Source organism: Rhipicephalus microplus, chromosome 5, assembly GCF_043290135.1.
Source record: "Rhipicephalus microplus isolate Deutch F79 chromosome 5, USDA_Rmic, whole genome shotgun sequence".
NCBI lineage: Eukaryota > Metazoa > Arthropoda > Arachnida > Ixodida > Ixodidae > Rhipicephalus > Rhipicephalus microplus.
The window spans coordinates 208,260,454-208,284,966 of NC_134704.1; the positions used below are offsets into that span (position 1 = coordinate 208,260,454).

A 24,513-nucleotide genomic window follows, 5' to 3' on the forward strand; every position below is an offset into this window, starting at 1 on the left:
TCAGGCTTATGAATGCTTTCCTGCTTTGTCATTTTGCATATGTGGCGGCAATGCATGTTTCGAAGAGACCGAAAAGGGACAAGCTCAATGTAATGATAAGGAGAGCGGTAAGGAATGCCCTTGGGCTCCCCAACTACACCCACACAGATTGTCTCCTGCTGTTCAAAATTTATAATACATTGGAAGAGATCACGAAGGCGCAAGAAAGAACATAGGTAAGTAGGCTGTCAGGCTCAAAAGCGGCTCCGCCACGGTGGTCTTGTGGCTAAGGTACTCGTCTGCTGACCCGCAGGCCACGGGATCAAATCCTGGCTGTGGCGGCTGCATTTCCAATGGAGGCGGAAATGTTGTAGGCCCGTGTACTCAGATTTAGGTGCACGTTAAAGAATCCCAGGTGGTCTAAATTTCCGGAGCCCTCCAGTACGGCGTCTCTCATAATCAAATAGTGGTTTTGGGACGTTAAACCCCACAAATCAATCAAATCAGGCTCAAAAGCGGGGAGAATAATTTTCGGGGATATGGGTATTCCACCAGCTCAGATTGAGGCTGTGTAGAAGTGTTGACGAGGGATCAGAAGGAGAAAATTATTGTCTCGCCTGCCCCACGGAACATGTGTTCCCGACGAAATGTTGGAAGGAGAAGAGTGCGTGCTTGGACCCTTCTTCTTCAAGTGGCGGATCTCGATCGGGGTGCCTGTTTTGTAGACGCGGCGCAATATGATGACCAGAGAGACCGATTCGCGGTTGTGGCAATCAACCACAAATGGGTTACTAAATTAATGCAGCGTTGGTATGCACTAAATCTCCCAATGCAGCTGAGCAGGTTGCCATTGCCTTACCTCTATTAGATCCGTGTCATGAACATATAATCAGTGATTATAGAGCTGCCCATTCGTGCCTTGTGTGTTGAAGGTGTGTGGAAAGAGGCCGAAAACATACTTGGTGGGAAGTCGCTTACAACCCATACCCTCACATAGTTGCCGGCTCATATGAGAAACACAGAAAGAGGGACTATCAATCTGAATGAGTTGGCCCACTCCAGGGCGTGAGGGTTAGCTGTGCGTGGCCATGGGGGACCTTTGGGTTGAACCGGAGATTTCGTAAACAGGAACCCGCCAGCTACATGAAATTGTCGAACGTTTCGATATGGATAGGAGAATTTTTCCACCTCCATAGGAAGCTGAATAGAGCGCAGGCCCTTTCATTGCAATTAATTCATACGGATACGTACCTTAACCCACACGTTTTACCCTGAGGTTTATTCAACTAACTCGTGTACAACATTTGGCGGTTTAGCCACTTTACATCATATGCTCTAAGAGGGCCCTTCGGTACGCGGTACTGATACAGCAACGTCCAGAAAGTGGGACTCCGCTCTCCGGATTCCAGGCATAACATCTCAACTTTAGGCTGTCCAGAGGGCCCACGATGCGGCGCTAGGTCTTGGTCGTATTGTCCCATCATCGGGAGCGGCCCGCCGTGTGCTAGGGCGCACGCCTTTGGACTTTCAAAATGAAGTTTTCCCAAAACAAACCAAGGGGAGTTCTCAGAATGGCTCTCGCACCAATGTACAGAAAGTAAAGCCCGACAGGGTCATAAGTCATCGTTACTTGTCATTACTACGCTACGAGCGTCTGTTTGATTTCGACGTCGTGGCAAAGAAGCCTCTGAAGGAAAGCAGGAGGAAACGAATGCTGTCTCGCTGTGAAGGTGATAGTTCGGAGTTCACATGAAACTTAACCGGAAAGTGCTTGTCATCGTGAGAACCAGAAGTTAGTTGGGCGAGTGATAAGCTGGCTGTGCAGTCACCAATTTCCTCGAAGCAAGCGACGACGTACTGCTTGATGCAGTGCTAATATTCAAGACTGAAATTTGTCATTTGAAATTTCGCAGACTTTTTTGTCAGGTTCATGAGGCCATCAGCGACGCATGCTTGACGAGCACAGAGCACAGACAAATTGCTTTCCACAGCTACAAAAACTGTTCGGTTGATGTCACTCACCACGTTAACCAGCACACTAAAACGGGGTGCTGTGGTCACTGAATCGTCCGATGCACGCTACGCCATCATGCGCTCTCCACAATTGTGAGAGTCTGTTACGTGAAAAGACCATCAGCAGCTCCTGAATATTGGTAAAACGCCAATATTCGCAAAGACCTGCTTGGAACATTTTCTCAGTACGACAAAAGTGCCGGTGAAAGTCAAGGCACCCAAAACTCTCCGTTAGTGCACCTACGAACCGTCGTCCCAAACTGACTATGCGTGGTATGGAGCTGAGAACCCTTCCATGGCGTCATCTGTTTTTATAGAGCAACCGCAAAGTCACCACTCATAACGGAGTAATCTGCGCCAGTACCCACAAGTACAGTGGCCGGGTGGATGTCGATGGTTACAGGAATATCGGAGGAATGTATTGCGTCATGAAAAGAAAACTTTCTGACGAAGAAACCGGTGTTGTTAACATGGCGTGGTAAAGAATGTTTGTCAGTTTCGTCAACAGCATCTGTGCCCCCTTAGGTGGCTCATCTTGGTTTTCCTGACATTGAGGAGAACTTCAGGGCCTGTTTCGGCCCCAGAAAACGTGGGGTGACGACTAGGCCAGCTGCAGCGCCGAGGAGAAGGTCAGCGTGGCTGCTGGCTGTGTGCAGGAGAGCACAGCTGCTGAGCTGCCAAGTATTGCCCATGGTATAACTGTGGTTGCCGTACAAGAAGAAACAAAAAGGAACACAGCACACGTGCTTTCTCGCAACTAAAAGATTCGTTGACAAGAAAAAATATATATGAACGCAATGAAGATAAACGCACGCGCGTGAAGTCGAAAAGGACCACCATGGCAATTTGAGAACAGTCAGTAAACAGAAGCAGAACTATTTACCAGAAACTTATTCTAGAAAGCCAAAATACTTATCGTGTAGCAACAGCGAAGGTTGGCCGACGCACTTATCTGCTCTTTTTATATGAAAAGCTGCCATGCACTCAAGTGTCAGTTTATTGTCACAACGAAAAACAACTCAAGTGTCTTGAAGAACCGGATAGCAGCCGCACTCTCTGCAATTACCCGCAACCTGAGGATTTCAGAGATGAATCGTGCTCTCTAAGACGAACATTGATGCACCGTCCCGATTGTCCAGTGTATACTTTGCCACAGCTAAAGGTGTTACAAAAGAGTGCTCAAGAAAGCGTGCGCCTTTGAATTCTCGTGAGGGTGACAATACCAGGCGCCGTTCAAAAGCGCCAGAAGCCAGCGAAAACAAAAAAAAAACAAGCATCAAAGGATGCCGCAGACGCGCCTTCTCTCCCCCTCAAAGGCGCCGCCACCAGCCGATCAACCTCCTCGCATCCATCAACAAACAAAGACCTGAAGCTTCAAGAAGAAAAGCATGAGTGACTGTCTGGTTGCGTCATGGGTCGACGAGAGTTCTCGTAAAGTCTTGTCCCTTCCCCAGCTTTGACTATACAGCGCGCCGACGAACCTTCCGGAACCCAGGCCGAACGTACTAAGCGAGAAGCGGATGGGGTTGATCAGGAGATGAATAAAGTTTCGTGCCAGGGTGCATAGGGCAAGAGATGACGAGAGTTTGCGCCAATGTGCGTTGGAGTGGATATGAAGAGAGCTTGCCACCGCCAGGCGAAGAGCTCGTGCCACGGTGACCAAGCAGGTGAGACGACGAGGTTTTCCACCTGCGGGTGAAGGCTTGTATTGCAAGCAGGAGAACAGTATGTGTTTCCCGCCAGTGGGCGAAGACGCGTTCTGCAGTCGCAGAGCGTGAGTAGCCTACGTGTTAAGGTACGAACACACCGCGCGCCGCTTGCGAGACGCTGCTTTTCGCTCTTTCTCCCGCCGAGCATCGTGGAGTTTCTGTGCCTGACCGAATCAGGCCCAGGAAACTCCCAAGATCAAGTGAACACTTGTAGGGGGCGAAAAAATCAACGGCGGCGCGTTTCTGCTTCAAGTACTCAGAGTGGATCTACTAACCTCTCTCGTGACTCGGTCTATTGCACTTTTTTGTAGGAGTGCCCACATCGGGGCCAAGTTTCAACTTTAAAATGATCAAATACTACATATTTGCGCACACTACACATAAAAAACAACTTGTTCTTATAGCGAGTAGTTTTTTTTTTAAACGTGTGCTGCGTCATTAATTTTTCGTAATAGTTTTTGCTCCGGCTGGCTTGAGGTCAACAGCAGCCTATCGACGTCTTGATACTCATTTCAAAATATACGGCGGCCAACGGTTGCGACGGCAAGTAACGGCTCTTGGTACGTTCGGATGTGTGTTGCACTGTTTCGTTTCGCTGTAAATGTTTCGAGCCTCTGCTGAGTGGCACACTCTTTTTCGTTCGGTTTATTTTGACTCGTTCAAATGCTTTCGCGAAGGGAATTCAAGTGACTTCCGGGGAACGAAGCGACCGTTTAAGCTTTCATCGGATGAACACCTGTTGCAAGCCCGGGCCGGTGAGAAGAAACCACTTCAGTTTTTTAAAGGACGTTTGCTTGCAAGGCAAGTTGGGTTCATTTCAACATATGTAGTTTTTTCGCCAATGACTGCGTAGGCGTCACACGGTGGCAGCGCATCAAAATATTAAATTTTAAAATTGTTTAACGTCTTAATTTGTAACCTGAAAAACGTGCGTTACTTGCGGCGTGGTTTCACGTGGGAACGAGTCGCTAACTGAATTGTTAATTCTAAAATTCTATCCCCAGGTAACACCAACAAGGCCGTTGCGATGAAAGAAGGCAAATACATCACTGTCACTTCGCATGTGCTTTCGTAGCTAGCCCATATATTAGTGCAAAAAACCTACGAGTTAATAGTTTACCACAGTCGCATTTGAGAAACTTTACATATTTATGGGTGTGGTTTTGCTATAGTGTGACAAAAAAGCGTCAAATAAATCAGAAATTTTTCTTTTTCTGCCACAGCCTCTAGGCCCACCTGTCATGGAAGCAGCTGTGTACAATGGGCAAGGAACCTGCTACATGACGTGCCTTGTGAAGAAGCAGCCCTGAGTGATACATGTGTTATGAGGTACAAATACATACCTGTTTTAAATACTGTTGTTTACTAGTTAGCAGAGTTTATTTGTTTACTTTGCAAAATTTGATGCATCGATTATGCATTAATTTCATGCATTGATATCTGGTGATGTTACTTTTTTACCAGACTGCCATACAATGACAGGATGACTACCCCCGAATGTCCATTCTGCAAGCACGTTAAAACATCAGAACGTTAGCTACAACAGCCCATCTCGAACCTCACACATGCAATGCGTTATTTGTGAATTTTTTGCCACGTATATCATGGAGGGGTGCTTTAATTGTCCACAAGCATGGAATCTACAATTCAATAACATTGTAACTGCACCACTATTAGTTAGATTTTGTGGCAGTGCTCAGCTCAACAACACAGGCTTGATGCCAGCCACAGTGGCCATATTTTGACAAAGGTTAAATGCTAAGACGCTTGTGTGCTTAAGGGTTTGTTCAATTCGCCTGCACTACGTGATTCATTTTACCAGGTTGTGCACCTCGCCATTCGATTCAGTGGTGCAGCAATGGCATCTTCTAAACCGTGCCATTCATTTCAAAAAGCGCAGGAGAGGTTTATCCCTAAATATAGTTCACCATTTTTCTGTACCTCCGATTCTGACTGCGCTGGTTTAGTGCAGCCGCACGCACAGCTTAACAAACAATATAGCATTAGACGTAGGGGCCGTACCCACCTCTACAAACGTGGCGTGTTTTGCCAAGATGTTTGCACCTCATTAAATTAAGCTAACAAAAATAAGGATTTCACCTTGTCGGCACCTTGTCATTCACTTGTGACGCCGCACTGCTGTACTAGTGCTGCACAATTTCTGAACTTCTAGTGCACAGCTGTGAACCAGTTCCAATGATGCAGGTGAACTAAGCTGACCGTTAAAAAATGGAAGCTTGAAAATATGAAAAATCCGTGAACGTGAGGTGTCAGAGCAAATGTTTCGACAAACATTCTTGTCTCCTGCGAGGCAATATTGTCATTTGTTTTAACCCCTGCAAGCCAAAGTTAATGTAAATTTGCCCACTAATGCAAGACTCATGATCACTTCATTGTTGGCATGTAAATCGCCAGAAATTAATAATTGCATTACAAAGTGAACACCCCCTCAGTTCGATGCTTTTCAACATTTAGTTGTGCTTTGTGAGACAGTTCACAATCTATACTCAGAATTGTTTTGTTTAAATAATTGTGTTTAGCTCATACAAGTTTACAAAAAAGTTGCGCCAAAGCTTTAGGCTGCACTCAATCACTTTAGCTTTGCACATATGTCCGATAAGCTCCTAAACTAATAAATCATGAAGGTTATGAGCACTTGCAGCACAGCTTCATTAAAGACGTGAATGCGGTCGTGAAGAGCAAGATTGTGTTCATTGAATGTGATACTGTTTTTTTTTTTCATATAGCGGAGAAACGTCCGAGATTTCTTTCAGCACATCTGCTTCTGTTTCAATTAGGATGTCATAGCTATAGTGTTTACCACTACGAAATGAAATCCTGTGCACCCCCGTCGTTGAAAAACATCTAGGAAATTGCACAGGTAGTTGACACATACATTATCTTGACTTATTCACAGCCACACAGCAAGACAGTACGCATTTCAAGTCCTGACCTCTAAAAGAAGCAGGGAGAAAACAACTTCAGCTTTCAAGCACAAGTAAATTGAAAAAGTAAACACAATAACAAGTGTGTAATAAATGTGACCTTTATTGATCCAGTATTTGGACAGATTCACACCATGTACCACTAATTATTTCAGGAGTGCTTGCTTGCAAAAGCATGCTCAAGTTCTATCGACATGTCTATGCAAAACAGAAATTGTGCTCAGGGCTGAGCAGATAGTGAATTTAAAAAATTATTTAAATATTTAGCAAAACACATTGCTCTCACTTTTCGAGCTACCTATCTGCAATATCCAAGTTTCCTTCCCGATTCCACATCATGCATTCAGTTCACTTCAAGATCAACACTACAGGGCAAGCGCCGCATCTGACGGCCGAATCGGACCCTTGTCTTGAAGCCAAGCTATTGAAGTCGAACGCCGCAACACATTGAGAGCGACGCTTATTCAGTGATCATGATGTTTAGTTATATGCATATGCTTTCTTGCTCTCAAGAGTCTTTACACATCGGTTTAAAGCTTTCGATATGTATGAGTGACTTGTTTTGTTCGGACCCGACTGTATACATTGGTTGTACCGGCTTGGACACTTGCAATAAACGATGCCTGCCTTACTTCATTTACGTTCTTTTTGCCAGTCGAGGACAGTTAGGTCACCGGGAAATAATTACAGACGCGAAGCGCAATTTAGCAACGAAAAAAAAAATCCAGAGGAAGCGAGCAGCGCGATCTAGCCGCGAGCCCCCCACCTGCAACAAAAAAAAATGCGTCTGTTTATTGATGGTGATAGTACTACCAGTGCCATTTCGCCTCGCGGTATTGCAGTTTAGTACGCTGCCGCTAGATATTTGCATGTTATTTTGATACAAAAGCCCAAAGATACAGTTTCTTTTCTCTAAACTGGTAGGTGTGCTGTGACGGATTCCTCACTGGGCTATTTTTGCCGCTACCGCCAGCTCTAGCACAAGCGAACCACCAATGAGCGCCTGCTTTTCTTCCCTTCCTCTTCAGATATGCGGCGCCTCCTCACACGTGCCTTTTTTTCTGGGTCTGTCGCAGAGAAGACAAGCCGCGAGCCGGCAGCTAGCAGGTGGGTGCGCGCATCTCAACATGACCATTGTTGTCCCGCTTTTCTCGCGGCGTGGACAGTGGGGCTCTTCGATTTTCAGGCCTCTCGCCGCTCTCTGGCAGCCAGAACTAGCCAGAGGGTCAGTCAGCTAGTTCTGGTCTGGATAGGAAACAGCCTCGTGGTCACGTGTGTGGGGAACCCGAGACAGCGCGAAGCTGCCTGAAGATCGCAAAATCGCACGCTGGGACAGCCAGCGTAATCGTAAACAAACTCGACCGTCATGGCAGCAAACGAAACAATGCGCCGCGTGTATGTTTTTTTTTTCAGCATTGTCCACTTGGAAATACGTAGCTAAGCTCGCGGAAAATCTGAAATAATATCCTCGAGCGTACGCATTTGGGGTACGACTTGAAACGCTCACACGATCAGTCGCCGTGTCCGCGAACGAAACAGCCAGCAGGCGCACGGCCCCTCGAGAACGATGCTAGGTGAGCTGCCGCGACGCTAACAGCTTAACAAGCTCAGGTTTCTTTAGTACATGCATCAGCCACTGCACAACACGACGCGAAGTCACGCGAGAGTGATCGTGTCCCCAAAAGAGCTCGACAATATATACCTGCTCAGCTATCGCGTATTATACGTCACACACACATCTTGACCAACTTACGTTTTTGTCTAAAGTTTATGATATGCGCAGGTATTGATACCACGAGTGTGCGTCGTATATAAAATAAGCATTTGCATGACACGTCCTCGACTTATTTTAGAACTTGCCCTGCCCTGTTTTGCAGTCCTAAGTGGCCGTTAAAAAATGTCGTGTATATCAGCTTTGATTTGACTTACTAGGTCATAGTACATACTGCGGGGCATTATTACGAAGAGGTCAAAAAAGACAAAGCTAGCGATGAAATGGGCCACGAAAGGACGTATACATTTCTGAATCCATTCTCCGTTTTCTTTTCTCGCGCCGTATAATATAATATTATACCACATATGCAGGCTCATAGATAGAAATGGGTTCGCACGCCGTTCGCAACCAGTGAGCATCACCAACAGGAGCGATCTAGGGCCTTCTATCACCACCGAAGTTCAATCGAGTAGTCAGGACAGATGTTCTAAGAGGTTCACGCACGCAAACTTACGACGGAGCGAACTAGTTCGATGACAATCGTCTTCGCTAAGTGCACAGAAGGTAGGCACAGCTCCACAAACGATAACTACAAAAAATTAATTCCGAAATTGTCTCCATGCATGCGTACGAACGTGTAGTACGTACATAACTTTTAAGGCATGTGCACGACACAGTCAACAGTTCACCGCGTGGTTCACAGGAGGAAGCTTCACGGGAAACATAACAAAAGTGATGAACAGTAGCTTAAAACACTCGCCGCCACTCGTAATTGCCTCATCTTACAAGGCGGAACAGGCTTTAGAAGATATCACCACGCGTAATGGCAAGCGAATGCGCTGTCCACAAGCGGCCTATTGCAATCCATCGAGTCCTTACAAAGATGGCACCGAGCGTGCATCGTACCTTTTCGGCGTCTGCTAGCCCGAAACATGCCCAAAACCTTCTAGAAAGCTTCCACGACTAAATTGTCCTGGAAGCGTCTGGCGACCCTCGGGCTCACCGCGGGCCGCCGGAACCATCCAGCCCGAAATAAACGAACGCCAACCGGAAGTACGCCATGGGGGGGGGGGGGGGCGGACAGCCCGAGAGAAAAACGAGCGCGCTCTGGCTGGCTCTGGCAGCCCGCGGGTAGCCAGAAGAGGAACGTTGAAGAGCCCCATCGTGCCGCTGGCTGCCGAGCAGAGGCAGCGATGGGCGGGACGCCGCCACGGCATGCTTACCGCTAATGTGTTCGTACCTTTACCGGCGAAGAAGTATTGTAATTGAAGTGTTAACGTTTGACGTCGCGAGAGTTTCCTGGAAGAGAAACCTCAGTGGGTGGCAGCCAGCGCTGGACTTCGAGTGAGTGTTTTCTTGAAGAGAACCATTCAAGTTTTGTTCCAAGAACTTTGGACTGACTTTGGACATCTTAGCCTATAAATAACTTGGTTGATTAATGCATGAACTTGCATTGTAGCGCGTGTTGTGTGTCCATCGTTTTGAGTGTATCTGGTTGTGTTGTGTAGCCCTTGTTTGATTGAAGACGTATTGTCTTAGATTATTGCCAAGTGTGCAAATTTGTGTGGTGTTTGATCTGCCGTAGTTGAGAATACATTTTTGTTTGCTTGTCAACTTTTTCTACGTCTCGTTCTTTGGACCACAGCCGGCGTTCACAGGCGTTCCAAATAGAACCACTCGTAATTTGTTCGTGCTTTTGTGGAGTTCGGGAGCCGATACTTCAACCGTTGGAACTAGCCCAGTGAATACTTCCCTAATTAGAGGTACTAGTAACAAAGGAGATTATCTAAAGCACACTCATTGCGCAGTCTTCAAAGCTTTTGCTTTGTTTCATACGGCATTGCGGAAATTATCTGCGCATGCGCAAGAAAATAGAATTAAATTTATTTTTTTCAGAGAAAGCTCATTGACTTTGTACCTGTTGCCGAGTTACTTAAGCTCATGTGCTGTTCAAAGAAGATAAGAAAATACGTCTCCCACCACGACATCCTAACTGGTTCCCATCAAATTTTAGTTTCTTGATCATGTTGTCACACGAACGTGCTGGCATGATTAGGATACTCTGACTGTTTTAGTTTACTTACTACATTGTGAAAAATTATTTTCATTCAGTGTACGCAGGACTTTTTTAAAATAATGTTCAAACTCGTATTACCAATACTTTTTTTCACTGGCTTAGAGTGGATCGACCTGTAATTAGGTATAGGCCTTACAGATCAAGAAAAATATCATCAGCAAAAAAGCTGGGGTGCGAAAGCCAAGTTCTTCAGTTGTTTTAGAAACCAGAATTGAATTGAAGGGTTCAGTTTCGTGCCTGTTTTTTATATAATAATAAGTTGTGTTTAACGTCCTAAAAAGCCATATGATTATCAGAGACGCCTTAGTGGAGGGCTCTGAAAATTTCAACCACCTGAGGTTCCTTAATGCGCCCCTGGCGTAGTTTTCGCTGGAGTTCTTGCCAGTTGGTATTAGACGGCTCAGGCTTGTCATATCAAGCGTGAGGGTAGTCCTTAAGGGCAGGTGGTTGAAATTTCCAGAGCCCTCCACTACGGCGTCTCATAATCATATGGTGGTTTTGGGACGTTAAACCCCACAAATCAATCAACCCTTAAGGGCAAAGTAGACGTAGCCCAGTTTCTTGGTTTCATTTCATTTGTTCACTACCGTGACCTGGTAAAAGTGGTCTAGCCAGTTATCCACGCCCTTGAACACATCATCACGCAACGAATTCGTGATCTGTGCTGCGTAGGTGGCGCTTGGGGTGCATGTAAGTCGGTCTATGTCACCCTCTTCCGTCTGACTTGCTGTTGTGATGGTCAATCCTACAGTTTTTAAGGGTTATAATTCAGGAGGCAGCTCTAGCAAGCGGTGGCTGTGACTATGATGATGAACAAACTTTAGTTACTTAGTTGAAAGATCTTCCTCCCCTTCAGGCATGGGGCGGGAATCAAAGCTAGACGGCGGCCATGATCACGTGGGCCTCGGTGGCGTCTTCGGCCTGCTGTATTAATTGGGCTTGTAATTGAGCGCCAGAGCTGAGGAGCGTGGTATACCATCCACTCCCGTCTGGGAATTCGTCCCTTTAGGGGGCCTGCGTGCATGCCCATATAATGTGGTCTGCCCTGTGGTTGCAAAATTTACACTTGTCCGAATGAACTTCCGGCAAGCAGTGATTCATTCTTACCATACTAGGGAACGTACAGGTTTGAGGGCACGTACACCACCGCCTGTTCCTTGCTCAATGACCAGTGTGTGGGAGGATACATTTTGAGGATTATCATGTATTACTGTTCAATATCTTTGGAAGTGGTCGTTCTCTCAAATCTATCATGGTCCTTCCACCTCGACCAAGGCAATCCAGGGGCTCGGTCTGTATATCCGCAAGCTGTCTGGTGTGCAGCCTCATTTCCGGGTAAAGAGGAGTGAGCGAACGCCCGGAGAATACCGATTACACGTTGGTCTTTTGTCCAGCAAATATTCTTAAAGCTATTCGGGATATTCGCTTTCGTGCAAAGTTCTCACAGCTGTCTGCGAGTCGCTAACGATTAGTAAAGTCGAGGTGGATGCTATTGCCGCTGCATTAGCTGCTTCCGCCGCCTCTTCTGCAAAGCTCGTTCTCACCAAGCCTTATGATTTTCTTGTATTTCACTACTGCTATAGTCATGTCATTTCCTTTGTGTTTGGCCGCATGTACATATGTTGTTTCCAGTAAATCTTTTACGTTGTTCATATTATTTTTTGTCTTTCAGCTCTCCTTGCCCGATAATGGTCCGGGTGCATGTTTTAAAAGCGAAGCTTTTTTAGCGAGCTTTGGTGACTCTGAGCGTACCTACCTACCTACCTACCTACCTACCTACCTACCTACCTACCTACCTACCTACCTACCTACCTACCTACCTACCTACCTACCTACCTACCTACCTACCTACCTACCTACCTACCTACCTACCTACCTACCTACCTACCTACCTATCTATCTATCTATCTATCTATCTATCTATCTATCTATCTATCTATCTATCTATCTATCTATCTATCTATCTATCTATCTATCTATCTATCTATCTATCTATCTATGACTTTTCACTCTCGTGGCCGTTTCGATAATGGTATCGATACGAAAATTGGCATGGCATAGCATGACTGTATAACGAGCATGAATGAGTAATCATAACATGAATATCATGACATATCTGTCGTGAGTGTCATGATTTACATTTCATGGTCTTGCAGCTCTCGCGGTGGTTTTGTTCACATGACATGTTCGAAAACTGGAATGGTATGACATGACTGCATGGCGAACACAAGTGACCGACCCTGACGTGGAAATTATGACATGCGTGTCATGTGACCACATAACTACATACCGTGCTCGTGATGCACACGCGGTCATTTCCCTAGCTTCGCATATACCGAACTTGGTGTTACGCGATGTCAATAGATGACAAAGGTATATGACAGGTGCAAACATGATAATGATGATATGCGTGTCATGTAACAGCATGACTACATGCCACGCTCATCATGCGCTCGCGGCCGTTTCGCTAGCTTCACATATACCGAATTCGGTATTAAGAGACGTGAATGGATGACGAAGGCCAATGACATATTCAAACATGATAATCATGGCATGTGTGTCATGTGAAACATGAATATGTTTTACGCTCTTAGCGCGGTCACGGCTGTTTGGTAGCTCCACGTAGACCGAATTTGGTATCACGTGAGGCGATTAGATGACGAAGGTAAATGACGTGTCCAAACATTATAACCATGTTATGCGTGTAATGTAAAACATGACCACATGCTTCACTCAAAGCGCGCTCGCAGCCGTTTCGCTCGCTCAACATGTACGAATTTCGGTATCACGTGACGTGAATAGACGATGAAGGCAAATGACACGTTCAAACATGATAATCGTGACATGAAAGTCCCGTGTAGCATAATTCACGTCCGCCTTGTAACGTTGTGCTTACTTTAAAATGACATATCAACATTCCTCATTCTTGCTTCGCATATCACAGATTCTCACTGTACGTGAGATCTGGAATTTTTTTTTTGGTATCGGTAAGATTACTAAAAATTTTCCTATCTCATACGGGATATCTTCTATGGCACTAAATTGACCTGCGTATTTTATACCCAGTTTCACTAGTATGGCTCTGCCTGTTCTACTACACTGTAAACACAAACTAGCCGAAGCGGGCGTTTCAAGGGCGTGATATTACCTACATCAACAGTTCTACACCCATAGAATGTAATAAAATAAGAAAAATATGGGTCTGTGACTTCGATTTTACTTCCTTGGAAAGTAACGTGGATAAATGAGGAGATAAAGGAGGTGAATTCACGATCTGTCATCTTTCGTCACGAAAGAGACCACCAAAAAACTCCCATTTCGTCTCCTCTCGCATGTTTTCTTTTTACGTTTTTCGAGAGCTCTCTGCAATTTGCCTTCAGTGCGGGCTGCAATGCATTCTGCAGTGCAGGAGGCAGAAGTGCGTTGTCACACGAAAGCACAAATTTATCAGAATACTCAACAAATTCACAACGCGCTAATCAATTAATAATTTCTTCAAATCGTCGAACGATATCCGTTGTACGGAATGCTGCAGAGCGCACAGTTCAGACAGTTGGGCTCGGTTTACACCAGCACTGCGACCACAGAACAACTTTGCTTATACTTTTTTGCCCTCAAATCAATATAATGCTAAAGGAAGGACCTGCAACCTTCGATGTGGCCGATCGGCACCGCATGCACACTCAGTTTACTCTTTTGGACAACGTATCGGGCAGGCGTGGCGTGCATCAACGCACGGAATAAAAGCAGGTGTTGAGGAGACCCACCGAAAAAAATTAAAGAAACAAATGAAGGGAACAAATAAATGTCAAGTGGCCACTACGAAGCGAGAAAATCTGCAATTCGGCCGATCTCTACTTCATTCTTTGAACAGCGACGGCGCCGCGGGACAGGGAAAGCGACACACGCAAAGAAATAAAAAAAAACCGAACAAGCGAGAAAAGAACCGTTCGAGTTCCAAAATGGCAGCTTAGATTAGGAGACGGCCCAGCGACGTGTGTGAGTAATAGCGAAGTGAAGTCGTCACGGGATAACGTACGCCTTCAGAGCGACGCATCTGAGCTGCACGGCTGTGTGTCGCGGTGTTGTGCGGGTGTTTTGTGCGGCAGTTTGAATGTGTTCTGCTCACAACAGTGCAACTTGCTGCAATGCAAATGCGATGGTGCGGCAATGGTCCTGCGACTGAAGCGAGCATGGCAGCATGCTGCTGCGTACAACCAAGTAGCTCATAGGCGCGCCGCATTCGCGGCACAGTCAGGAACACAAATGATAGGTAATACTTATGTTTCCTCTTTTCGCGAATCCTCATCGTCACTTCAGCAGCATTAGGAGGCGATTTGCACTTTGCGTTGGGTGAAAAGAGCTATGAAAAGCAAAAGAAACTAAGTCAGTAAGCTCGCATAACGATGGGTCGTGCCTGTGGGGAAACTATTGTGGGTATCGCAGAAGCTTTGCGCAGCCAGCCAATTCAAGCAAGTGCACCTTAAAAAAGGCAAGTTTGTGCGACATAATTTCCTTGGTTAGGATAAAGCAATAATAAAACAGTGCTTTCAAAGGGTATACACTCAAGCAAAAACAAACAACCGCTGTTATCGTGATGTCATTTGATGAAGTGTGCATTAAGGCCAAATTAGTTTTATATTTATTTTCCTCCTATGCCCAGAATATGAGATATTAAGAAAACTTTACGCTAACAATTTTGCATTGTTCACATAGACTACGTCGTACAGAAAAAATTACAAAACAATCAAGGTACAGCAGCATGATAAGATTGTATTTATTTAGCTTGAAAGATAAATTATGGTAAAGAGACATAATCACGACCATATGATGTTTCAGACATGTGGTTAGTGACACTTTGTTTTTGAGGAAGCATTTGCATTTTGTAGTAATGCCACTTCATTAGTCACATATCAGCACTTGAACTAGCCACGATTACAAGTGAATATTTATAACATTTCGAAGATGTGTCACTAATACCTGGCTAATTTATTTGCATTGATATCAGTCAGTTGAATCTGTTGAGCCTTAATATTTAGTCAGCTTGATCCTTCCTTTTAGTTGTTTTGTTTTACATTTTGTCGCCATAGTGGTTGTCAACAATACAGAATATTCTGACTATTGAGACAACTGCTGGCAAGGTAGAAGCTATTGTGTCTAGCTCTTCTTTAGTCATCATTACAAGTATGTTGTTTATTTTTGCCATGAATAAATAGCAAGTCACCCAATCAGAGACCTTAACAGAATAGCTGGGGTAATTCAATAAGCTAGTGTTCCACGTGTTTTGGTCAAAAGAGTGTAATTGTTGCTGATTGACATTCGAAAACCATAATATGACTATCAGTGACACTGCAGTGGAGAGGTACAGAACTTTGACCCCCTGAAGCTCAATAATGTGCACATAAATCTAAGGACAAGAGCCTCAAGCATATTTTCTTCACCAAGAATGAGTTAATACCAATACGAATCTGACTCAGATTTGCATCCCTTTATACTGAAATGCTAACTACACTGAGATCGAAAACTGTTGAAATGGTAGCGCAAAAGGCAAGAGTTCACTTCAGAAGTTGTTTTGAATTTTTTCGCCATCATGTATTCTTCACCCTCTACTTTAAATGAAAAGTTTACAACCCTATTGAAAGTCCTGGGTTGGTGGATGCTGGAATTGTTGGTGGATATGGTGGAAAGAATAGTGGGTACGGTGGAAACTGTAGTGGGCATAATGGCTGATGACGGCGAGAGTGAGAAAAATGACAACAGATTGTGGCGGGGGGGGGGGGGGGGGGAGGGGTGACGGTGAAAAATGCTGGCTGATGACGACAAGAGTGGAAAAAATAGCGGCAGGTGGTGGTGGCGGTGGCGAGCCAATGGTGGTGACGGTGGAAAATGCCGGCTGATGATGGCGAGGCAAAACGTGTTTGGTGGAAGGCTTGGTAAGCAAAGTGGATTACGGTGGCGTGATGTAAGCTCGGTGGATGATTCTGGCATGATGAATAAGCACATTACAGTACGTGAAATCACTTATTTGTAGTATTTCACTCCTGAATGCGCAGGAATATATGTTTATGGTCAAAAGAAACCAACGCTGCTCTTTACGCTTTCTAGTACGTTTATTTTTTTATTCTAGTGGTGTCAACAACGTTTCAATTTTTGTAGCGTAGAATATGCGGCCGTCATTATGTTTACATTTCGCGCACGTACTTGCACCAGTTTGACATCCGCGAAGTGTTTCTTTGTTGTGACGTTTAGAAGACTGGAGGTGTCACTGTGAACAGTGACAATAAATGTTTTACATCAGCGTGCAGTTGTCTAAAAATATATGAGCTCCAGTTTTGCCTCTTTTAATGTTAGAGCAGAACACAGCGGTCACTTGATGTCGCCACTCTGGCAATTCTTGCACACACTATTGCTTGAGCCTTACTTTTAAGTTAAGAAAGCGCGTGAAAATATGCATAAACTTTCACTTTCGACATGCGTCGAGACGTGCCCCAGTGAATTTGACTTTCATCCTTCTGTTCTACCACCATAATTTCCACTAAACGTTAGTCCTAACGACCGAGCTGGTACAAGTATTATCGGCGCTTATGGGTTTCAGAATACGCGATTTTGACGAGAAAAATGACAATACAGCACAGTTGTGGTATATTTTACGTAAATGGAACCTTTTTTGTTGTGTTTGGTGTCCACACAAGAAGCGACAAACATCGAAGCAACGTGGTTGCAATACTTCTACCAAATGTACGCCTTAATTCCTTCACCGACAGCTGCCGGTCGCGCTCGCCAGCACTTCACTGGCTCTTATGCGAAAACACAGACCCGTTAATTCGTACGCTTACTGAACCATTATGGTATCACAATGTTTCTGGCGCACTGCATTCATTTTGGCCAAGTCGTCATGTAGTTGCTCCTAACGACAGAGCAACAGCGATGTGCTGGCACGATTGCGCTGTGCGTTGCGCGAAAAACGTCACAATTAATTATGTGTGGGCGTATCTACCGAATGTGCAAAGAATCGCCATAAAGCCTGAACAGATATCGCCTTTTGGAGGGAGCGAGAAAAGGATATTAAACTTGGCAGTCACCGCCGATGAACTCTACCTGCACCGTAATCGACTGAGTTGTTTTTTTCTTCTTGCGGTTGTAAATTGTAACAAAAACATAGCGCTGTTCCCAGTCTCTCAGTGGCAATCGTTACACGCAGCAGCTGTTCGTGTTCATGAAATGTACGAATTTTAGTGGCAGGTGCAGATCCCGTCCATGTAGAGTAAGCGACAAACAGAACTGAAGTTAAACAGCGAGTTTTTGAGTCGGCTACTTCTTATTTATTTATTTGTTTATTTATTTACAAATACCTCTCAGGCTTCAAGTAGGAGCATTATGTGAGGTGGACTATATAATAGTTATTTGAAAATAACACAAAACAAACGAAAAATATTCAAAAGCCACGTATTATACAATTGCTAAAATGTTCGGTAACATACACTGTAGTAATATTACACTAATATCTAGTATACATTTTCGAACGTTTCGAGATGTCAATGTAAAATGAATGAACACGAATATAAAATACATGCTTAGGAAACACAGTCATATATAGTTAGTATTTCATTTTTAAACGCCACATAAGTACCACAACACAGTTGCCATCTGTCGGCGCGGAGCAGTGATTAGTGTGTTCAGTTGGGAATTCGAAGGTGGCAGTTTTAATTCCACGCTGTCGCACCTTTTTTTTCACGGGTGCTTTCTACATTGTTTTTATACAATTACTTTTAGTATTTCTTCAGTAACACCTCGTCACGGTGGTTTTGACGCTGCTTCGCGCTCCAGCATTGCCGGCTGGAGCATGTCATCCACCATACGCCACCATACACCATGTGCCACCAACATTTCCACCGCCATAATCCACCAAAAAGGTGGATAGTGGAATCCAACATTCCCATGGTGGACGTTTTTTCAATAGGGAAGCAACTATTTGGCCTAATGAAAAGCTACCTCTGGGCAAGAAAACAATATGCGCAGCTTAATAATTTTAAATCTGACTTGGGTATAATTGAGTATGGGGTTTCACAAGGATCGATACTGGGTCCTTTACTTTTTATATTGTACATACGCAACATCTTCAACATTGCTTTTACACCAAACATACTCATGTACGCCGATGATATCAATGTATTCTTTTCTGGTTTACATCTCTCCGATATTGAGACAACTGCAAAATCCTGGTTGGATGAACTAAAATTATGGCTTGTAGTGAACAAGTTAGAATTAAATACAAAAAAATATAATTTATACACTTCAAGCAGAAAAATAAACCTGAAGATCATACTATTTCTTTAATTTTTAATGGAGAGTATTTCTCAGGTAAACAAAATTCAATTCCTGTGCGTATGTTTTGAAAGCGACCTTAGTCGGTGTGAGCGTGTGGATAACCTTCGATAGAAGATACCAAGGTCTATCGGTTTAAATCGACGATTGCCCTTCTACTTTCAGGGAGAGTGAAATGGCAGTTGTACTTTTCTTTTATCCACTCGCAAATCATGTATTGTATTATAGTCTGGGGTACTTGTAACAAAAAAAAACAGTAAAAGTATTATTCTTCTCCAAAAACTTGCACTGTGTCTGCTTACAACCCGATCCCCCCAAAGACGTCCATTTTTTGTGTGCACAACGTGTTACCATTCCCTGAGTGCTACAAGGTACAACTAGTCATGTTAATCTATAAAAAAAATTAGGAACAACTTTCAAAGTTTTTCTGATACATACTTAAGCAGAGATCTTGCATACAATCTATGTACTTTTGCGTTGGTGGGGCCGATGTGTCGGAGAAACTATAGCATACAGTCCATTGATAACCAAATTGTTTTGCTGTGCTACAAGATTCCTGAAGTAATAGAATAGGCCAAGGAGAAGAAAAACAGTACAAAGTATAAGAAGCAAATTACGAATGTAATAATCCAAACCTACTCATAGGGTGCGTGCGCTGAAGATTGGTTATGTATCAAATATATCTGTTCTAGTTTTTCTATCATTGTTTACCATATACACACAAATTGTATGTATTTCAATATATGTTGATATTGCTGATAACATCTTTGTATTTATCGCTAAGGAACAGCGTTGTTTGAATCTTTACCCATATTTTCTACTCTTGTTGTTATGATGACTGTTTATTTCATAGTTTGTATGTATAATCTTCAATTTTCTATGTAATGTTTGCTGTACTTGCCCGAGGTGCCTCAGAAAGAGTGGGCCTTGCCAGGAGACGCTTTCTCCTTTTGCCCCCTTCGTGGGCATTTTTTGTGAGGAATGCCCAAATGAAATAAATAAATCAAAAATAAAATATACGAAACGAGAATATTTTGCCTTCGATGTCGTCACGGGCGTGGCGGCCGTTGCTAGGCGCAAGTCGGCACGCGTCCCTGCGAGAGTGTAGCCAATAGGTAGCCACTGCAGTTGCTATGCATTTAGCATTTTGCAGATTACTAATATGCTGCCCGTCATCTGGTGTAGTGGATTGGGAGGTCGTGGGTTCGATAACCGTTGACAGAGCTTTTTTTTTTCTTAACGTCTAATTGTGCACATTTTATCTGCGTCATTTCTGTGACGGAAGTACGGCAGTGAATTTTCGTAGGACCCCGACTGGTATTTGAACTTTTGTAGTGATTGTTGTGGTGAATCATGGTCCACATGCAGCTTCACCACGCTGCTGTAAAACTTGAGGAAGTGCGTAGCACACGCACTCACGACTCTAGTTCGTAATGTGAACGAGGCTCCGTCTAATAAACCATCGATGACGTCAATCTGAAGTAGTAAGGATTGTCCCATGGAGCAAGAATATTTCATGAGGACAAACTCCGAGGACGCGCCAGCGGGCGAGGGCGACGACGTAGCGTCACGAAGTAATGCAGTTTTCTTCGATGCTCGCCAGATGACGCTTTCGGCATGTTGCCATCTTCTTCGCATGCGCTTTTATGGAGGCTACGCATAGAAATCGTGGTAGCTCCTCGGTCATTGTGAAGTATTTCAGGTTTGTGTCTGTAAAATCAATCAGTTGGCATGACATATATTTTGGCTGCAGTTACTATTTCATACTGCCAAAGTATGATGCCGTACAGCGCTTGCAAGGAGCTGTTTAATGGGGCCGGAGCAGAAGACTGCTGAGCCTCAACATGAACGCGCCCCTCTCTCCTTGCTCTCATGCAGTTCGCGCGCATGCGTAGGATGCGTAGGCGGCCTTGGGAATGAAAGTTCCCAGCAAGTGGCTGTGTTCCTCTTCGCAATCTTTCATTTGGGGAGGGACAAGTGGTCCTCAGTATTGCAAAAGAAAACTGAACCCCACAACTCTCTGTAGCTAAATGTGACACCTCAGCCGTGGTTCACAGGGGAAGAGGAATGGGGGGTAATAGACTAGAGTGAAGAGAGGAAAGGAGAAGGACAGAGCGAGAGAAAAGACCGATAAGAGGAGGAGCAGAAGAGAGGACGCACAGATCGTCTACCAAAATCACGCGGCACAAATTCTTTAAATTCGCTTATGCAGTCCGCTTCCGTAAAAAAATGGAAGAACCCACGTACAGTGGGAATCGATGATACGCGAAGCACGAATGAGGAAGGGTGATAGGTCACTTTAAAATCAGCACAACTTTACGAGGCGGAGATAAATTGTGCCGTACATGACTTCCAAGTCATTATCATATTTGGATGTGTCATTTACCTTCGTCTTCTACACAGGTCAACTCCTGCTAAGTTTTGTATAAATTGAGCTACCGAAAGCGCCGCGAGCGGCCTATGAGCGTAGCATGTAGTCATGTATTACATGACATGCATATCATGATCCTCAAGTTTGGACCTGTCATTCACTTTCGTCGTCTATTCACGTTACGTGATACCAAATTTTGTATATGTGGAGCTAGCGAAACGGCCACGAGCGCATTATGAGAGTAGTAAAGACACGCGTGTCATGTAAGAACATGACACGCGTGTCTTTATTATCTTGCTTGCACCAGTCATACCTTCGTCATCTATTGACGCCACGTAACACCCAATTTGGTATATGTTGAGCAAGCCAAATAGCCGCGAGAGCATCATGGAGGGCCCAATATACTCCGACATAACGTTGACAGCGCTCAGGCTTGGCGCCGTGACGCTACGCTAGCAAAACGCGAGCGCACTATAGTCCGACGCCAGGCACCACCGGTGCGACCAGCGTCCGTCGGCGCAGCCCAGCGGCAACCGGCACGAAATACAACATGCTGCATTTCGCACCGATGACGCAGCTCTACCCCCACAGCACTGCGTCTGCCTCTCTTGGTGATGGAGGGACACCTGGGGCACTCAGACGCGCAGGCCTCAAAGCAACGCAGCGCGACATGCGCCGGCGAATATATATGGCAGGCAGATTGATGCCTGGCGTGGCATCGCCGGCTTGACGCCTTGAAACGAACACCGGCGCGCACGCGCGCTGGGTCCCGTCGAAGTGTATTGGCGGCGGGTGTGTAGCATGTACTAATGTTCTTACGTGACACGCATCTCAGGATTATCATGTTTGCACCAGTCACATTGATTGATTGATTGATTGATTGATTGATATGTGGGGTTTAACGTCCCAAAACCACTATATGATTATGAGAGACGCCGTAGTGGAGGGCTCCGGAAATTTAGACCTCCTGGGGTTCTTTAATGCGCACCCAAATCTTGCACCAGTCACATACATTCGTCATACATTCACGCCCCGTAATACCAAACTTGGCATGTGTGAAGCTAGCGAAACGGCTAGGAGCGCATCATAAGCGTGGCTTGTAGTAATATTGTTACATGACATGGACCTGATGATTATCATGTTTCCACCAGTCACATACCTTCGTCATGTATTGGCGTCCGGTAATTTGGTAAATGCGAAGCTAGCGAAACGGCCGCGAGCGCATTATGAGCGTGGCATGTAGTGATGTTACTTGACACACATATCATGATTATCATGTTTGCACCAGTCAGATACCTTCATCATTTATTCACGTCCCGTAATCCCAAATTTGGTACATGTGATGCTAGCGAAACGGCCACGAGCGCAGCATAAGCGCGGCATGTTGTCATGTCATGTGGTCACATGACACACATTTCATGATTTTCATGTAAGGGTCTGTCGCTTGTGTTCGCCATGCAGTCATGCCATCCTATACCAGATTTGCAACTTGCCATGTGAACGAAACCTCCGCAAGAGCACGGGTCGCCGAGTAATGAGAGCATGTGACGGACGCGAATCACATCGGTTCCGGCTCAGGTTCATTTTCAAGAAGAATTTCTTCCTGGCGACCTGTTGCAATGATAGTAACTTGTTTCTAGTATCACCACTGTCAAGCCTATGCCGGACTTCAACCTGTGAGTGCGCTTTTAAACATTTCAACGCTTTCGAAAGTTCTTGAAGAGGTCCACCTCGCTAACCCTAACAAGCCGGAGACGCGGCTAGGACAGAACGCCGCCCCGCTCTACAACGGATGGCGAGCGTCTATGGGAGCGTCGCAGCCGACGAGAAGCACTCATTGCCCTCTCGCTCCACGGACCACATGATGGATACGCAGACCAGTCAAGACGCCGATACGCAGGCGAGCAATGAGCACAACGCACATACATGGATCACTGTAACCAAGAGAGCGAACAAACGCCGACAGCTGCAACCCCATACCGTACCGACTCAACAGCTGCCTAGCACGCCGTCTGAGCCCGCTCTACGCCAGAGCCGGCCTAAGACGCGTCTACCAAGACTCCCACCGCTCCCTGCCGAGAACTACAAGCTAGCAATCTGTCCCCATGGTGGATTAAATCTGAGCAAGGTTAGCCCCAAGACGTTACTTCTCGCCGTAGCTCATGCAGCAAATATACGCAGTAAGAAGCCTGATATGCAGCTTCATGTTGATGAAAATCAAATAGTGCTAACCATAAGCGCCTCATCTGAACACATCGCCACTTCACTTGGACAAATCACCAAAATCACAGTGCACGCAGCAACCTACGACATTACCTCTTATAGTATTGCGCCTGATAATTCGTGCAAAGGTGTGGTCAACGGAATAGGCCATGAAATCACACCAGACGACTTCCTGACAGAAGTTGAAGTACCGGGCTATGAAGTCCTTATGTGCAGACGCCTCGGCAACTCCGGAGCAATGGTGCTTACATTTTGTGGCAAGCGAGTCCCTTTTTTCGTCAACGCGTACGGACAGGCTCTTCGCTGCTACCTCTACAAACGGACTATTCCACCCTGTAGAAAGTGCAACAAAACAGGACACCGCGAGGATGTGTGCCCACAGCCTCCTGACACACCGAAATGTCGAGTGTGCGGGGATTCACTATCACCTAACAACCACGAGTGCAGCCCTTCTTGCATGCTTTGTGGTGGCAACCACCCGACGACTGCCAAACCATGCCCAAAGCGGTTTTTGCCACCAGTCAACCGACGCAAACCACCCCGGTCAGCTACTCCCCCCAGGAAGGCCCAGTCACTATCTCCCAGCCCCGGATGGCAGAGCAGTGTGTCTGCGAGTGCAGCCAGGTGAAGGAGCCATTCCAGGGATAAGTCGGGGCCCAAGCGAGGAAACTCGTCATCGCGGAGCGGTTTCGCTGGCCAGCAGGGATCTCAAGGCTTGAACACGGACGGGACAACGCATCATCATGGCAGCAAGGCGGTTCCCACAAGAAAGCACAAATGGTAAGCTGGGCAGGGCAGTTCCCCCTTCTCCCTCCCTCTCCACACCAGTCCCACTCCCTCAGACAAACATCAACGCAGCAAAAAACACCACAGCCAACGCCACCAGGACTACTACAACCCATGTCAGTAGACACTCAGCTTCACCCTGACATGCCGTCAATTACGGCACGATCCGACTATTGCACACAAGAGGCGTTGAACAAAATGGCTACTTCTTTAAGGAATGAATTCGCAGCTATGATGCAGGTAGAAATGCAGAAAATGAAGGATAGTATTATGACTGAACTAACAGCTCCACTCCAACAATTGATCCAGCAGGCCCTGCAACCTGCTGTCCAGAAGATTGTAACGGATGTTAAACAGCAGATATCGGCTGC

The 24,513-nt window shown here is 45.4% G+C and overlaps 1 protein-coding gene across 8 annotated transcripts in view; it reads left to right on the forward strand.

Annotated features, from left to right (window-relative positions):
- Positions 1-24,513, forward strand: part of LOC142818105 (uncharacterized) — a 91,319-nt gene that overhangs the window by 21,357 nt on the left and 45,449 nt on the right. For 3 of the 8 annotated variants that reach the window (XM_075896434.1, XM_075896432.1, XM_075896435.1), the window contains exons 1-3: positions 1,667-4,502; positions 4,925-5,030; positions 7,675-7,753. In XM_075896434.1, the coding sequence (XP_075752549.1) occupies positions 5,019-5,030; positions 7,675-7,753 (91 nt within the window). In that variant the 5' untranslated portion in view covers positions 1,667-4,502; positions 4,925-5,018. Of the gene's footprint in view, positions 1-1,659; positions 4,503-4,924; positions 5,031-7,674; positions 7,754-24,513 lie in introns of those variants that run through there. The other 5 variants (XM_075896433.1, XM_075896439.1, XM_075896436.1 and 2 more) reach the window with 5 other exon arrangements.